At 43.5% G+C, this 17149-nt stretch overlaps 2 protein-coding genes and 1 long non-coding RNA gene across 7 annotated transcripts; 1 reads left to right on the top strand and 2 right to left on the bottom strand.

Moving 5' to 3' along the window:
* Positions 1 to 231: 231 nt before the first annotated feature.
* Positions 232 to 7177, bottom strand: LOC146718155 (calcium and integrin-binding family member 2-like). 5 transcript variants are annotated; one of them, XR_014923898.1, is made up of 7 exons: positions 6952 to 7177; positions 5375 to 5674; positions 5072 to 5106; positions 3593 to 3704; positions 3321 to 3468; positions 1340 to 2718; positions 232 to 798 (listed from the first exon to the last, which is right to left on the bottom strand). XR_014923898.1 is itself a non-coding variant. In XM_085478954.1 (7 exons), exons 2-7 carry the CDS (start codon positions 5423 to 5425, stop codon positions 777 to 779), a joined length of 564 nt encoding a protein of 187 aa, XP_085335080.1. In that variant the 5' UTR covers positions 5426 to 5674; positions 6952 to 7176; the 3' UTR covers positions 232 to 776. The 5 variants fall into 5 exon arrangements, 4 of the variants coding, with proteins under 4 accessions (XP_085335080.1, XP_085334883.1, XP_085334936.1 ...); XM_085478954.1 differs by having other exon boundaries at positions 2523 to 2718; positions 6952 to 7176; XM_085478757.1 differs by having other exon boundaries at positions 232 to 2718.
* On the top strand, positions 6661 to 15339 carry LOC146718153 (isocitrate dehydrogenase [NAD] subunit alpha, mitochondrial-like). Its single transcript, XM_085478621.1, has 11 exons — positions 6661 to 6803; positions 7927 to 7992; positions 8172 to 8255; positions 8845 to 8959; positions 9052 to 9239; positions 11678 to 11811; positions 12482 to 12584; positions 12878 to 12942; positions 13027 to 13111; positions 13888 to 14040; positions 14886 to 15339. Exons 1-11 carry the CDS (start codon positions 6777 to 6779, stop codon positions 14967 to 14969), a joined length of 1104 nt encoding a protein of 367 aa, XP_085334747.1. The 5' UTR covers positions 6661 to 6776; the 3' UTR covers positions 14970 to 15339.
* On the bottom strand, positions 7927 to 8177 carry LOC146718154 (uncharacterized). The gene is made up of 2 exons (XR_014914811.1): positions 8109 to 8177; positions 7927 to 8016 (listed from the first exon to the last, which is right to left on the bottom strand). It is a non-coding gene; the product is annotated as an uncharacterized LOC146718154 (long non-coding RNA).
* Positions 15340 to 17149: the final 1810 nt, after the last annotated feature.

The raw sequence follows: 17149 nt of genomic DNA, 5'->3' as shown, positions 1-17149 counted from the left end.
GTACAAACCAATGTTAAGACCTGATGTGTTTAGCTGCAGGATGAGGAACAGCTCGCGCCCTCGCCTGAACCTGGATCGGTTTTCTCAGACAAGAAGCCTCGTGAAGCATCGAGTGACAGAACAACCTTTTATTTGATTCTAGCCATAAAATATTTTGTCTTGAAAGAGTGAAAGCTGTCATATCAAGTTAGTAGGAGGCAGGAAAAAGTTTTATCAAAGCCAGGAGTGAGATGACAGAGAGAGCCCTTCCATCAACTGAGCTACAGTTTACTATGATTGTCGTTATGCACCAGAATGCTTCACTAAACCAGATGTACAAATTCACCAGCTAGAAGCAATTTACAACATGCACTTTATGGAGAAAGATTGCATAGCTCCTCACTGTTTTGCCCTTTAAAGATGTGCTTTTAAAAAGAATCCAGTTTTGGATGAGGCCTTTCTGAAAAGCACTAAATTCAGAAAAGCCCTGTTCTGTATCCACTGCGGCGCCGTCCTCACAGATGTTTCTCAGAAAATCGGAAACGTCCACAGGGGAGAAGAAAGTCAGCCCTGTCTAAGCTGAGTTCAAACTCCATCCCAGAGAGAGGCTTCATGCAGTAACCGTATCCCCTCTGGAATGACTGCGTGATCGAGACAGTCCAGGTCTCAGGATCTTTCAGGAAAGAAGACTCCCCGCCGGCAGTAGAAAGGACAGGCACTGAGTCGAGCTGGGTCCGAGGTTCAGGTGGAATCGGGGTCGAAGAGAGACGTCTTTCCTCTGCAGGATCTCAGCTGCCTCATATTCGTATGTGGAAATTGCTGAAGACACAAAGCAAGCAGATGTGGGTGACTTCTAGGACTGACTGAATCATCATTAACTGTTTGAACCTCTCAGGCTGTAACTGGATGAAACTGTGAAATTTAGCCTCGTTGTATCAACTGCAGGATGGTAATGGTGCATCTCAGTTGCTGTCAGGAGTCTGTTTTTACTCTTTAAATTAAAACTCTGACAATTATCTTTGCATGTAATGTTTCATAGGATTCACCTCCAGGGCAGAGCGACTGGAAAACATGCTCATGGAAAACATGCTCACTTTGAGCTGCCTCAAACTACTTTACAATGTCGGGTAAATACCCCACAGTGCTACAGAGAAAACTTCCACAATTAGACGACCCCCTATGAGCAAGTACTTGGTGACAATGGGAAGGAAAAAGTCCCTTTTAACAAGAAGAAAACTCTAGCAGAACCGGGCTCAGGGAGGGCCGGCCGGTTGGGGGTCCGCAGCAGGTGCTGCAGAGTCTGTTGTAAGCAGACATAAATGACTGGACGAGCGTAAATGCTGCTATCTGTGCGCCGCACCTTGCAGACGCGCGTTCACGCCGACGTTTATGACAGTCGAGCTGCTCGGCTTTGTGACGTCAGATTAACTGGCCGACCGTAACCAGGGTGACGCGGGAGGTGATGTACCTGCTAGTAAAAACATAATGGCTTTCCAGCTTTCTCTTTTTACAGTTTAACTGCTTCTGTTGCCATAGTAACACCAACCCTTGAGCCCAGTTTCCAGCTATTATCTCTGAGCGGCGGTGCAGTGTGATAGACAAATTAATGACTGAACTCAATGACTTGATAAATGCACCCTCCTCCTCCTCACTCTACTCTTCTTCCCCTTGTCTCTCCCTTCACCCCTCCTCTGTGCTCACTGTGGGACACTGTGATGGATTGCCAGCAGTAAAACTCGTGGGTTTTATCTCTGCAGCTTTATGCAGAGCAGCAGAAGACTCAGCAGCCTGAGTGAGAAACACTCACAGCCAGGATCAGGACCTGGATCAGGACCTGGATCAGGACCTGGATCACAACCATCCTCTGTCCTTTCAGGAGACATCCCACCGGCAGCTTCACGGTGAAGCTTCTCATTGATTTGATGCTGTCCCTTCATGCAGCCCCTCAGTTCAGCCTCAATCGTGAAACAACTGATGTGTGTTGAGCAGCAGATCAAACAAGAACTACAAATATCTTCCAGCGCACAGTAAGACTCATTTAGTAAGTTTGACACCGCTGCATTAGTGGGAGGATCATACTGAGCCGCAGCACAGTCTGTACGGCTGACTGTGAATTAAAAGGCTAAAATAGTGTGTGCCTTTGTGGTGGATGGATGAAAACTGTTGATAACCCTGCAGATCATCGTGTTTTAGTGATACTGCCAGCAGAACAGAAGAAAACTGACCCTAAAGCATATTTTCCTCCAAAAAATGCTGCTTCAAGAGCAGAGAGCACAGAGCTGATGTGTTATGTGACATTATTGTGATGAGCTGGCAACAGCACCCCATGACAGCCTGGAGGGGAAATATAAGAAACAGTCAGACAACAGTCTGAGCAGCAAAAAACACTTTGGACCAATTCCAAACACAGAAATTAAGGATTAAAAAACCAATCACATACTTTTCTAACTTCGCGCTGTCACTGTGGAGGTTTGTGGGAGAGGAGCAGCCACGTCTCTGCCTTACTTTAAAAAATGAACACATAACAGAAGAGATGACGGTACCTCAGAAAGTCAGGAGCCTTGGAGATCATGTTCTCAAAGTCGGCGAATGAGAGCTTGTTGTCTCCGTCGAGGTCGGCCTCCTCGATGGCTTTGTCACACACCAGCGTGACCTCCTCGGGCGTCAGCTCCCCTTTGGTCAGCTTGTTCAGGGTCTTCTCCAGGTCCTCCTTACAGATGAAGTTGTCCCTGTTAAAGTCTGGACCAGATCCCCAACGAGACGACTCAGTACTGGGCTGCCACAAAAACCTGAACTTATTCTACGAATAATCTCCATGTAATCAACAGTAATAACTGCAAATAATGAAATCATTTTGTAAACTATACATTTTCTTAGACTTTATTTAGATTTTTCATATATTATTTTGAGACCATTTAAATCTATTTAGACATTTAATGTTAATTTAGTGACATTTAATTAATATTTAGAAGAATAATTTTTAGACTAATAATAATTATTTAAATTTTTTGATTATTTTGAATGATAATTCTTTTATTCACATATTTTTGGCCATTTTATTTACATTTAGGAGAGATTTGTGTATATTAAATTTTTAGTTTCTTTTAATATTTTTAGAAATTATAATAATCATTTTCCAGGAATTAATAATTTTCTCTTAATTATATACTTACGAAGTTGAAATAATTAATTAAAATAATCTTTTATATAGTCATGCTATTTTTGTTTAAATCGGGAAAACAGCACTTATTCTGAAGCGAGTACTCGCCGAGGCACATTGCTGCCACAGGTGTGTCATCTCAGACCCACCCCGAGCTTCTCCACCTGAAGGCGCACGTTACCGTATATCTTGAAGGCGTAAATGGTCTTGAGCTCTCTGGGTGAAGCTTCGCAGAGGGCAGAAAACATATCGATGAAGTCGCTGAAGCTCAGGTTCCCCTGTCCGTCCTCGGAGAACGTCTCCACGATTCTCTCTCTAAACGGGTTTTCCTGTCAGCACAGACGCAAAACATCACACAGTTGAACATAACGGCCAACAAAAACCGGGATGTGAGACACATTTGTTTTAAAGTCTTGCATCAGCCAGCAGAATTTTGACCTGTACAAACTGTACCTTCAGTTCAGGCATGGTGACGATGAGCGTCATCGGGACTTTGATGTCGGGGTTGTTGGTGTAGTCCAGCGGCACTAAATGTGGCGCCAGCTCACGATATCGAGCGTGTAACCTGCAGCACATTAGAGCAAAGTCAGCAGTTTACACAGGAGTCTAATACATTCACTTTAATAACATTTTACATTCAGGATCCCAAATTTCAGACTGATGAGAGAAAAGCAACAAGTTTCCATCAGTCAGTCAGTGATCAAAGCCTTCCTAACAAAATGATGCAACCTTAAGATAAAAGCTGCTGGAACAAGGAAGGAGAATCTGAAACACGCCGACGCTGTCCGTCTGTAGCTGTAAAGTGTTTGTCTGAGCGACTCCAATCTGCTCATTTCCACCTCTAGAGTTTCAGTCTTGACCTTTATTTATCCCACCCAGGGACTGTTTCTTGAAGGTCACCCCCTCTCATGCCATTTTCTTCTGATTGGTCAACTCGCAGAAGCCTGCTGAAGGGCAGCATCCAGACTTTTTTAGCTTTACTGGCACCAAATGATGGAATCAAAGCATTCAGAGCAATCTGAAGTTTGAGTGTTTGGCTCACAGGGATTTCCTTTAGATACGTTTACTCATTATTTTTCTAAACTGTGCAGGTTTAATATGAAGGTCTAACTCTGGGTCATGTGACAGGAAATACAGGAACGGTGAATCAGCCTACGTTACAAGTCATCTTAAAATAAGTTAAAAAATCCAGTTTTGATGTTTGAAATCAGCTCAGTTAATCTCACTTCAGTCTACTGAACAGTTTCACCTCATACTATGAAAACAGGTGGAGCTGCAGGTCCTGGAGGTGCATAGGTGTGGGTGGAAATTTTGCACAAATTTTTTTCCCAGCATTTTTGTTTCTTCACAACGTCATGACTACACGAGATCTTTCCAGTGCTGAAAAACTCATTTAAGCTCTGTTTAAAGCATGCAACCCAAATCCACTTTAAGCCCACTCAAGTGTCACAATCTGAAGCTAAAATGTGTTTTTTGTTTGGTACAATTCTTCCTGTAACCTTTTCTGAGCATTGGTAACATCCACTTTGATGTAGAGGAACAGAAATACCATCTGTACCATGGATGTTTGATCTGTTTCTAATTACTTATTGGAGAAAACTTCAAAAAGTGCATTTTGAGTAAACTTTGAAGGGTCGTATCACCATGCAGGACAGGTGTGTGAAGCATATAAAGTGTTTCCTTTTGTGCTTCGTTAAAATGAGTCAATCAGCTATTAAAATATACTCCAAGCGCGCTGCGTTCAGTGTGAGTTTAGTAGATCCCAGTACAGTAAAGCCAATCATCAAAACCATTGTGTAAACACATCGCGCCTACAATACACAGCAGGAAAAATAGCCGAGCTGCAGTCGTTCCTCTCCCTCAGTGAGTGATGAAGGTGTAGATTCAAAAAGAAAAGAAGACCAGCAGACTTTCGCCGTGCGCCACACTCACCGCAGGATTTCCTTCCGGGTGAAGAAGGTGCAGTCCTGGGAACAAACAGAGAGACGAAGAAAGTGAGTCAGAGCGGCCAGTCCTCAGGGAGGATCTGCTTTCACCATCAGTCAGCATCTTCACCACTACCACCACCACCATCATCATCATCATCCAGTGCAGCAGGATGCAGAGCCAATCAGCAGCAGGAGGCAGATCTGATGTGGTCTGCGTTCTGCTGAGCCATGAAGGCAGACACCTCTCCACCTTTCACGCCTCTCTGAAGGACATCCAGCTGTCCGCCTCCATCCTGCCCCCCCTCACCTGATACGCCTCCAGCTGTTCCTCGGTGAAGGTTGTCTGCTTGTTGCCCATCTTGGCCGGCGGATCCTCCCATCACACAGCTGCATCACACTCTGAGCTGGCTTTGCATCCGGCAGCAGGTCTGCGCACAGCCGGGACATCCACTCTTCTGATCCGGGTCTCAGTCTGCGAGCCTGATGCTGCTGCTGCTGCTGCTGGTCCCAACGCGGAGGAAAACAGGATTGTGACGCCTCAGAGGACAGGAGGAGGAGGTGCAGGCATCACAGTGCTGCTTTCAGCTGCTGCTTGGAAAACCATGAACTGTAAATGCAGGAAGAAATTCTGGAATTACATCATTAGATTAGTCTGTACGATGACTTTATCAGAATGTTTGTTTATTTTTTGTTTTGTTTATTTTTATGTTAAATAAATTACTTTTTATAACTTTACATCCATCTTTCTTTATTTCAACCACACATTTCTTCGATCTGCTTTCCAGCTTGGGTTCAATCAGCGTAAAAGTTGTAAAACCCATTTTCTTTTTCAACTGATTTTTCATGTATTGTTTGTTTCTTTTCCTTTTATAATAATAAAGTTATGCTAAAATAAATACAGAAATGTATGTTTGCAGATTTTCTTTCTCGAGATGAATGTTAGACTGGCTGTTCTGTGCCATCAGATCTCAGACATCATTTGAACACTAAGCCACAGCTCTGAGCTTAGAGCCACAGGTTCTAAGCTCACAGTAAACAAAGTAAAGTCAATAACAAAAGTGCACGCACACGAGTCTGAGTGTTTTTTTTGCATGCAGGTCTAGAAATTAAAGCTCTGACAGTGGACATCAAGTGTTGGGTAGAGCAGGAGCAGTGGCTCTTTCTCAAAATATAAACCTCAGAATCAAAAAACTACTCAGACACCAGGGGGTAAGTGATGTACACAGGTGTATTTTTCAAATGACATAAATCAAATTCTCTTGTTTCACACAAACATACATTTTGTCCAATAAATAAGTAAAGAAATAAAACTAAGTGAGCAACAAAAAAAAGATATAATAAATAGACATGGCAACCACTAAAAAAAACCAGCCTAATTACAGCAAATAAAAAAACAAAAAAGAAGTGAACAAACTTTTAATATGTTCTAATCACGGTGATGACTGTAGAGTAGCGCCCTTTTGCCTTGTTTGTGTAGATTCGGATCTTCCTAATTGCTCCTGAAGGCAGCACTAATTCTGATGGTGGTGCAGCGTCCAGCAGGTGGCGCCAAAAACAGCCTGTGGCGCCAATGACTCGTACAGCCACAAAACTCTCTCTGAGTGAGTCATCTTGCTCGCACAGGATCTTTATCCCGGCTGGTTTTCGGCAGCAGCTCGGAGTGAGTCATCTCTTCCACAGACGATCTCGGAGAGCTCTTCCTGTGCAGAATGGCAGGCAACGCGTGGAGGTCACTGGTAAGAAGCACCGTGTTTATTCCCGGTTTTAGACCACCAAAGCTCTGTGTGTTACAGATGAACGGGGCTGTGTGTGTGTCCTGAAGCCTGTGTTTGTGACTTTGTCTGTCTTTACGCGCTCTCCGCGTGTTTTTTCGGGCTGATGTACCTTGGTTAGCTCTTAGCCAGGAACCCACGTCCTTCACGTGAACGGAAGCTTCTGGAGCTGACGGAGACGTTTACCCTCGTCTCACCTGTCTAATACAACTTTGACTTTACATATTCCCCTCCGCCAACCTCAATCTGGTTACCTTGACAATACGTCGACCTGTCCCGCTCTTTCTGCTCTTTAGTTCTCTGTGATCCCCAAATCCATACTAGAGTGACGGAGAAACCAACGTCAGCCTCCGTTTAAATTTGCACGAATTTAAGCTCAGTTTAGAGTTTAGATGGAATCATTAGATCGTAGAAGTTAGTTGAAAACATTTCACGAAAAGTGGATATCCTCTGATAACTTCTGCATACATGAAATTCAACATGTAGCTAGTTCATGGTAGACTCAAACTAGGTGTGGCTGCTGAGAAATGTTTGCTTTAACTAATGTGGAGACGAACACCAGACTCCCTTTTTAAATAAAGCAATTTACCTTAAACTCGTACTATGATTAAATTCCAGGTCCCGTTTTAACTGACGGAAAAGATGTCAAATAATGTGAGGCTCCTGAGATAAACTCGGCATTGAAAAAAGTCACCGTAATGTAATAGGCAGTAAAAAATGTGAGAGATATACTACATTATCCAAAAATAATCAGCATACAAAGGATCTACAAAACAGAACAGCGGAAGTGGTGGTAATAATTTTCTCCCTTCTTGTAATTTGTTACTGATGCTTGAATTTAGCCCTAGAACTTAAAGTTTGTACATATAAGCTCCTCAAGTCATTTTTAAATGTTATAATATGAATTATTAGGAGTGTTTCAAGCCTCAGCAGCAAATAATCAAGGTGATTCTTTGCAGTTTTGTTTTACACATCAACAGCAAGTGTTTTCAAACAGCTGAACACAGACTAACCATCATGATCAGGTTGTTTTTGAGCTGCTTTGGTGTGTTTTGTGTTGAGTTGACCTTTACGTCGTCTCTTCCAGCTGACCCAGGCAGTGGGGGTGGCGGTCAGAAAACCGGCTCTGGCTTCAGCCTCCTTTTCAAGAGGGGTGAGTAGATCCACCTCTGCCTTCCTGGGATGCAATCAAAGAGATGCTTTTCGCTTCACAACTCCCAGAAAATCCATTTATAAATAACAGGAAATGTTTTACATGAAAGCAGACACCTTGATCTCGGCTGGACTGTGATCTGCTCCAGCTGTCTGAGTTGTGTCTCTCTGTCTCTGCAGGTGAAGACAGTCACCATGATTCCCGGTGATGGAATCGGTCCAGAGATCTCCGCTGCTGTCATGAAGATCTTTGAAGCAGCAAAGGCAAGTTTGATCAGACTTTAGAGGCCAAATCTGGAAAATGATCTCACCTGAGTCCTCTCAGAGTCAGTGGATTTTTGGAACAGTAACTTTAACATATTTAATAAAGCCATGAAAAAATGTACTTTAATGCTGTGGGTATTTTCTGAGTTATAAGCACCTCGAAGTACATAGCTGGTGCGTTCTAATTTGCCTTGTTTTTTCCACCATTTTTCATCTCTCGTAACTTCTTTAGTTCTTTGTACCCTTCAAGGGTTACCCAAAATACACTTTTTATTTAAGTTTTCTCGAGTAAATGATCAGAATATAGAGCAAACCTTCAGGGGATCCATGCACTTTTCTGTTCCTCTGTGTCGAAGTCCAGGTCTCGAGGCCTGGACTTTGACACCCCTGCGTTAGAGCATTTTGATAAATCTTTAGTGTGTTTTCAGCCCTGAAAATTTCATGTGATATCACCTTTTCTTATAAAGTTATGTGAGCTCAACGTGCTGGAAATAAATAAATACAAAGCACTGCTGGCTATTCTAAGAGGGTCAGGTGGGAGGCACTGATTGGTTTTGGATCAGTTTCTAAATAGAATTTTCCTCTGAAGGCTCCAATCACGTGGGAGGAGAGGAACGTGACGGCGATAAAGGGACCTGGCGGCAGATGGATGATCCCTCCTGACGCCAAAGAGTCCATGGACCGGAGCAAGATCGGTCTGAAAGGTCTGCACGTGTCCGTTACCTTTAGACAGATTTCCTGGAAGATTCCTGCTCGTCAGTGTTTTTTGTTTTTTACATTTTTTTTTCTCCATCAGGACCCCTGAAGACACCCATCGCTGCAGGTCACCCCTCCATGAACCTGCTGCTCAGGAAGACCTTTGACCTGTACGCAAACGTGAGGCCCTGTGTCTCCATCGAGGGCTACAAGACTCCGTACACCGATGTCAACCTGGTCACCATCCGGGAGAACACGGAGGGCGAGTACAGCGGCATCGAACACATGGTGAGTGAACGGAGGCCGAGTGTGCGACAGCTCCAAGCTGAGAGGGTTACAGCGGGCTGTCCTGAGTAATCCTGACAGCTGTGTGAAAGCAGCCGTCACAGGCGATGCACAAACTGCAGACAGAGAGGAGTTCTGCTTAATTTTCTGACACAGTATGTGAAACGTTTGGTAGTGCATTTGTTTAAAGTGCTTCATTTTGTTCTGTTTTTATTTGTGGACTGTGCCAGAGCAGCTTTGCATGATTCACATTTCAAAATAAGCCTCACTTATTCTACACAGTGGCCCTTGCTGCTGCTGTGGTTCATGGAAACAAGCTGTTTTAGCTCCTCCCCTTGTAAGTCAGCTTCCTTCCGATTGGTTGCCCCTCAAAAACAGTGTTTGAACAACAGGTGGGTGGGGCTTCTTTGCCTCAGATAACCATATTAGGGATTTCCTCTGTTGCTGACATCATTCAGAGCCAGGAGTAGAAAAAACTGTGTGAGTTCTTTTGGATCACGGGGGTTACTGTAGGTACACTGAGCTCATTATTAGAAGCTTTGGCCGTTTTTAAGGTGAACATCCACCACTGTTCATCAACAGCTAGCAAGTTTACACTTATTAAGGCTGTGCACCCTGCCAGGATTATCCACACCTGTTCATTTAGGAGCTGCATGGCATCCTTTTGTCCTTCAGCCTGTCAGGGTTTTTTTCTGTATTCAAACAAAAATAATCACCAATGAGCAAATGTGTGCAGGAATCTGTCACAGTGACTGTTGTCCAGTTCTTTAGCGTGTGAGTCAGGATGCTGCTGGAAGCTGTTAGCAGGTGTTGTTATCTGTGTTAACTGGTTGGTCTACCTGCCTCCTCACCTGTTCCCTGCAGGTCAGCTAGCAGCTGCAGGCAGGACGCTCTGCTCCTGTTCGTCTCTCCTGGTAAGAAGGAGGAAGCGGCGCCAGAGTCGTATTCACAGAGCACCTCGTTCCACCTCTGATAGATTCACTTTCATCCCAAAGACACAAACTAAGGACCTGAGACTGTTTCACATTCTGCTCACTGTGCTGCAGACATGATGAGCATGCTAACTATCATCCTGCACTGAGCAGCTCCCTTATTCAGACTGTGGATCCAGGTCTTTAATTCTCTGGACTCCTGATTGGACAGTTAGTTTCTTATGCTGATTAGATCCTTTGATATTTGTTATCAACTCAAGTTTAAAGCACAATCCTCTGAACCTTCAAATATTTCTGCTTCGTTTCAGCCTGTTCTGCTCTCCTTCACCTTTGTAAACATTTGGGCATAGACACACCATAGACAGGTGAATGGAAAGCACAGCAGGCTGAAATAAAGCGGAATGGTCCTTTAAATCTTCTTGGTGCTTCTGGATGTTTTGTGAATACGGCAGAACCACTGCCAGCTTCCTGAAGCTCACCTGTTCACCCACACATTCCCGACGTGGATCCGTCTGCATTCACACTGTCAGCTCAGATCTGGAGACGGTGTTAGCACGAAGCCCAGCAGCAGGGAGAACCTGTTAGCATGAACGCTGGTGTCCGTGTTCAAAGAACGAGGCATCCGAGCAGATCTTCCAGCTGGCAGTGAACGTGTGTGTGTGTGTAAAGTCTCACATCCATCCCCTGGGAACCTCCACCTGTTCTCCGTCTGGTGATTCGTGTCGCCCCTCCTCCTTGTCTCAACTTTTACCCACAGCTGACCTCAGGATGGACTAATAACTGCAGCAGCTGAAACTCTGTAAGGTCAAACCTTATTTGAGAACAAGTTTAACTTGGTAAAGACCTCGAATCTCATGGAAAAGATGTTTGCTAGTGTCCTAGAGGTCTGAAACCTCCCCTTGTATATATCTGATTAATTATGTCCCCAAAACGATGCTTTTATATCTTTGAAAGATTAGGCCTCCCCTCCCTGTGTGCGTCACATACCTCTTGTTTCCTAATCTGGAAACTGTTCCATGTATTTCCACAGAAAAGCTGTGGAGAAGCTTTTTCTGCACCGGCACGGCACCGAAACCTTGACTGAGCACAAAGGTTGAAGCAGCACAGGCTGCAGTTACAGGCTGCAGGAGGGTCTGTTACACTAATTTTCCTCTGCCTGAATTGCAGGGTCTCCTCGACTTCCTGTTTTAAAACGCAGCGTTTAAATCGATCGAACCAGCTGTAACCTTCTATTTTTTGCTCCGTTACCTGTTGGCTAACGCAGCAGACACGCTTCCTGTTGCGTGCATGTGTGTGGAGGCAGGAGGATCCACTATTAGAATTACCCCGTTTTCCACTGATTTCCACTAGTTTGCCAGATGTGTATTCAGCCACATCCATCTTTTCCTTCTGTGTTTCTGGTAATAGGTGCAGTCTCTTGCGTCCCTCCACAGTTTGATTGTTGATTCGATTGTGTTCTGTCCAGCTGTGAGTAACTTCAGTGCGTTTCTTATCTTTTTGTTGCCGTAGATCGTCGACGGTGTTGTTCAGAGCATCAAACTGATCACCGAGAACGCTAGCAGACGCATCGCTGAGTACGCCTTCGAGTACGCCAGGAACAACAAAAGAACGAGCGTGACCGCCGTCCACAAAGCCAACATCATGTGAGTGCAGCCCATCGCCCTGTGTGTCAGTCAGTGAGACCGGAATGTTTAGTCCTCGTGTGCCGAGGAAGAACAAATTCAGAAAACTGATCAGGCAACTCATTTATTCACCAGTGTAAGGTTTGACTTCCTAATCATCAGTAACTGCCAACAAAAGCACTTTATTAGCAGGAAAGAAATGGAGGTGAGGTAGATTCATCCAGTCGGAGGCCCATGGGAGATGGACCAAACCCAAAGTCCATCTCACATGGACAGTGGGCAGCCTGCCTCCAGCGAGGGTTACCACCTGTTGATAGTCAGTCCACAGGTTACTGAGTTTCAGCTTTTAGGACGGGGCACAAGTGCACCTCTGTAAAGGAAAGGGGTCGATTAGAGATAACATACAGAAAGAAGGAGAGTGGAAATAAATGAACAAAGAATAGTTGTTGAAAGCCAAAATCCAAGTAATCACTCCACCTTAGCTTGCACGTCTGAGGGAGAGGAGTGATTAGAGGACTTATTTAATCGAATTACTTCAAACAGTTTGGGGGTTATTATTTATGTTTCCTTTAAATAAAATGTCACCCATGTTTTGTCACTCACACACTCAGACTCTGTCCCTGTCAGGCGTCGTGTTCCCCCGCAGTGCAGATGTTGTGTTGCTGTTGTGTAACTCCGACTCTGTTTGCAGGCGGATGTCAGACGGTCTCTTTCTGAGAAAGTGCCGCGAGGTGGCTGAAAACTACAAAGACATCAAGTTTACCGAGATGTACCTCGACACAGTGTGCCTCAATGTGAGTCCGCCAAACAGTTCAGCAGCCAGATGTTCTGCAGCTGTTTCACAGTCTGCATTTAATGTGTTTACCTCATTAATCCAGACAGTGAAATAATTATGTTTAATGAGTGTGTTCAGAGCTGGATGGACGTGGGGGTTAATTTCAGTATTCAGTAGTATTGCTTTTCCAGAATTCTGACTTTTTTCTCAGAAAGAAAGAAAGATGTGCCCACTTTTTGTTTAGTTTTGTTTCCAGTGGCCCTTATCCTCTTCCGTACTTTCCTGACATGTCCCGATGCTTGTGTTTTCCAGATGGTCCAGGATCCAACCCAGTTTGACGTCCTGGTGATGCCCAACCTGTACGGAGACATCCTGAGGTCAGTGAATTATTCGCTCTGAAACCTGTGTTGCCAATCAGAGGCTGTGATTGGAAGTGCTGAGGTCATGTGACTGTGTTTCAGCGATCTGTGCGCTGGTCTGATCGGAGGCCTCGGCGTCACTCCCAGCGGGAACATCGGCGCCAACGGAGTCGCCATATTCGAATCGGTTTGTATGGCGTTGTCTTTTTTAGTGCCGTGCAGCTTCATCTGAGTTATGATACTTCATCTGTTTTTATTGTGCTTCATACACTGAGTACTTTACTCTTCATGCTGTAGTTTTACTGCACTTGCTTGTTGTTCTGCACAAAAAGCATGTACAATCTTTAAAAGCAGATGCTTTAAAAAGATTAAATATTCTTTTCTGATCTTCTGTAATTTGTTATATGATGTCAGGTGTTCTTAGTCTTTCAACCAATGAGGCAAATGACTCCCTGGGAACAAAAGCTCCATTCCTAGGGATTCATTTACTGCTGGTAGAAGTAGAAATTTAGGGAGGGGGCTCTCACCCCAGAGATGTCACTGTGGTCATTTGGGAATGAGTTTGAGAGTCTGTGCAGTTGCCGGAGTTGTAACCTTACTGTGGACACACACAGTCGTGTCCTTAAAGAGACAGGAGCTACTGAAAATGTCAGTAAAGGGATGAATAAGGATTTAATCTGAACTGTGAATTATGCAGAGCTGCTCCGGTCGAGCCCTGGGGTGAAGTAATGTTGAGCTCCACCTCGACCTGGTACACAGAAAAATCCCATCAGTAAAACTCTTTAAAAGATATTTTTCCCACAAAACTGAATGCTTGGATTGAACTTGTAACAGGCAGTTTTACAGTGTAATTATCTGAGTGTTAACCAGTCCTGTAATCCTGTGACCAAACGTCTGTAATCAGGAGACCTGCAGATTTATTGTTGTTTTGCTGACAAACTAAAATGAATGTTTGTGCTGCAGGTCCACGGCACCGCCCCTGACATCGCCGGCATGGACCTGGCGAACCCCACTGCCCTGTTACTGAGTGCTGTCATGATGCTGCGTCACATGGGTCTGCATGACCATGCCGACAAGATCCAGACGGCCTGTTTTGACACCATCAGAGACAAGAAGGTGAGGCTGAAGTCTCTCCTTGGAGGGCTCCAGTATTTTTGTTCCTTTAAGTCGAAGTTTCAAACAATGAAAGCAGCGTGTCTGTAACTCATTGTGCCAAAAGCTCCGACTGATCCAAACACTGAATTTTTACTCTTGGTTTTGGATGATGACAAAGAAAGGGGAGTGTCTTAGCAGCCCCACCCACCTACCTTCTATTTATGACGGGCAGCCAATCACGAGCAAGGTGGCCTGAAAAGCTCGAGAGAAAGCAGAGAAGCTTAAACAGCATGTATCAGGCGATCTGGTTGGTTTCATCGACGCCCAGAATAAATAGGATTATTTTCAGTTGTGAATCGTCCAAAGCCACTCTAGTGGAGTCTGAGAACCTCTGCTAATGTCATTAATAACAGCTGGAATGATATTGAGGACACCTGAAATGCTCTCAGAGAGAAGCTGCAGTTACTCCAGGACCGCCAGGAAAAAATCTTACACTTACTTTCAGTTGTGCATTCTGGAGGACGACCTCCTTAAAATCACACTTTGTATGATCTTTTTTCTAATGGTTTGTCACACTCCTGTATCTTGGAGCGAAGCAGACGGGAAACATGACACTCTGCTGACAGGACTGCTTTTAATCTGAGTGGAGGCTGCTGGATACTTCCTGTTGAGCTCTTCTGAGATGACAGTTGATACATTGTTACGCCTTAGGAGGCTTATTCAACAGAAGTCAGTTTGAGCACCACCCAGTGGCTGTGGATGGGTCTGCACTTTAGTCCAGGCTGGCTGTCAGCAGCACCACCTGCTGGTTGGAGCAGATTCCTGTGAAATAAGAGCTGCTGCTCACTGATGTGTTTGTGTTTCAGGTTCTGACGAAGGACCTGGGAGGAAGTGCAAAGTGCTCTGAGTTCACAGCTGAGATCTGCCGTCGTGTCCAGGATCTGGGCTGAAGCTGCAGGGGAGAGGCCGCTGTTGGAGGCTCCCCCCCCCCCCCGCCCGCCCACCTATCCTGCTGACTCGTCATATCTCTCTGGAGCTGCTGGCTGTGGAGGGGTGGGGCTTCTGCAGCAAGATCTTGAGTCCTTAACATTCACAGCAAGCGTAACGCACAAGTTTCACCAAGAAGCATGAGATGAGCGTTTCTTACTGTAATATCAGATGAATGACGGTATCAGTGCTTCGTTCCATTCGCATATTCTTTATCGTATTTTTGTAACAGTAGTACTGCGGGTAAAAGGTCCTCTTATTTATTGTTTCCACTTCCTGTTACTGCTTTATTCACTTCTACTCACCCGGATATATAAAAATTCTACAAAGAAAGGTCTCTCCTCTGTTTTGTTTTTCTTTTGCACCTCAGACACTTGGACTCAAACATGCAGCTTTAATGCTTCAAGTTTAGCATCTGCTCTTAACACTCGTTTTTATTTGAAATTATTCAGAAACAGTTTAGCGTATCCTGTTAAAGTCAGAGTGGAACACTGAGCAAACCATCAGGAAACATGGCAGCACCAGAGAGAGGTTCTACTTAACTTCAATAAAGGTGCTTTTTGTAATTACTCTCAATTGGGCTAAATTTCCTAAAGAGGCTTTCTCCCAAGGCCATCACTGCAAACAAGAATGTCCTCATTATGACCTTGTTAAATCAATGCTATGTTGAGTCATTACGACATCTTGTCGTTCAAACTGGGATTATACATTTTAGCATTATTATTACCCAGAGTTGAGATCATTTAATAACCTTGCCCAATTAACCTAAATGAATTGTAAGAGAAATGGCTATAACTCGGTATGTATTGACCTTTTAAACAATACCAGTTTAAGGGGGGGGGGGGGGGGCAGGATCAGCAGCAGCATCAAGAAACTGTTTATTTAAAAACAGAAACCTGTCTTCACTCTTTTCCATACTTTGACCACTTTGTTAGGTACACGTTCTACAGTCTTAATATCCCAGTCCCTGGATTTCTACCAAAAATACTGCTGTCATCGCTCTAAACCAAAGTTGCTGGGCCCCAAATAAGGACAGAAGGGTTACTGCTAAAAATCCAGCTGTGATGAATCGCCATCGCTCCACTGAGACTGTTTCTGATGAGACTTTATCAGAAACAGTATGTGGATCAACTGGAGGGCCAGATGGCTCAAGACTTTTGCAGAGTGGGTGGAGCAGCTTTAATCCAACAACAGGAAGAAACTGAAACTGAACAGAAATAAGTCATGAACATGAAAATGAAACAAGACCTAACCTTGTGATGGAGTCAGTCTGAAAGTCCAGAGACGTTAGAATCATGATCCCTTAGCAAGCACATAATTCATGTTTATAATAATAAACTAAACAGAAACCAATATAAATAACAATATTTATAATTATCACCCTTTCCCTCCCTGCAAATTACGTCATGTGACCCCGCCCCTATTTCCTGGCTGCGTCAAATTGCGGCATACAAACGGGAAAAAGAGCAGTTTTACTTTCAAAATATTATTTGTTTTTACCTGCAGAGCGCAGTGATCGAAATGAAAACTAAACTTTTGAAAACAAAATATAAAAATGTAGATAATTGTGAGTTATTTAATTTAAAACACGAATAACAGAAACATGTTGGAGATTATGTTAAAAAAGGAGCTCAAAACCACTGTATAAAGTCACGGTAAATAATGAATAAAATTAATTAAATAATAAATATCAAACTGAAAAAGAAACAATTTACACATATAATATTTTTATATTTTTCATAAATATTCATAATTTGTTTTTAGAAATCCATAAATATAGAGATCAAAATAAACTTTTATATTCGCTGAATTTCAAGGGTAGTCTTTCACATGGAGCTGTTACACGCATCGTAAATGTTTTTGTGTTAGTACAATGCACACTGCAGATTTGCTTTATTATTATACTCATTTAATTATGTCACAGTCAACACTTAAAAACATTTTTATTACTTAGTTGTAAAGCACATACAAATTGTGAGGCAGAGGGATACAAACGAAAAAAAAATTAAATAGCAAAAATACTTACTATATTATTATTATATAATATTCGGATGAGAGGTGAAACGTCTTCAAGCAACTTAAAGAAGTCCAGACGCTTTTCTTTGCAAGCTCCTTTGATTACTATATTAATTCATTACATTTA

Source organism: Copadichromis virginalis, linkage group LG1 (genome assembly GCF_057382275.1).
Source record: "Copadichromis virginalis isolate Kocher_CV1m ecotype Utaka linkage group LG1, C_Virginalis_male_GT1.1, whole genome shotgun sequence".
Lineage (NCBI taxonomy): Eukaryota > Metazoa > Chordata > Actinopteri > Cichliformes > Cichlidae > Copadichromis > Copadichromis virginalis.
This window is presented reverse-complemented; position numbering and strand designations above follow the sequence as displayed.

Coding starts and splice junctions, on each gene's coding strand:
- LOC146718155 (XM_085478757.1), bottom strand. CDS start 5,425: ATGGGCAACAAGCAGACAACCTTCACCGAGGAACAGCTGGAGGCGTAT. Junction 3,705..5,071: donor ACCCGGAAGGAAATCCTGCG/GTGAGTGTGGCG, acceptor AATGTGCTGCAG/GTTACACGCTCGATATCGTG. Junction 2,719..3,320: donor TTACGCCTTCAAGATATACG/GTAACGTGCGCC, acceptor GATCTGGTCCAG/ACTTTAACAGGGACAACTTC.
- LOC146718153 (XM_085478621.1), top strand. CDS start 6,777: ATGGCAGGCAACGCGTGGAGGTCACTG. Junction 9,240..11,677: donor ACAGCGGCATCGAACACATG/GTGAGTGAACGG, acceptor TTGTTGCCGTAG/ATCGTCGACGGTGTTGTTCA. Junction 12,585..12,877: donor TCGACACAGTGTGCCTCAAT/GTGAGTCCGCCA, acceptor TGTGTTTTCCAG/ATGGTCCAGGATCCAACCCA.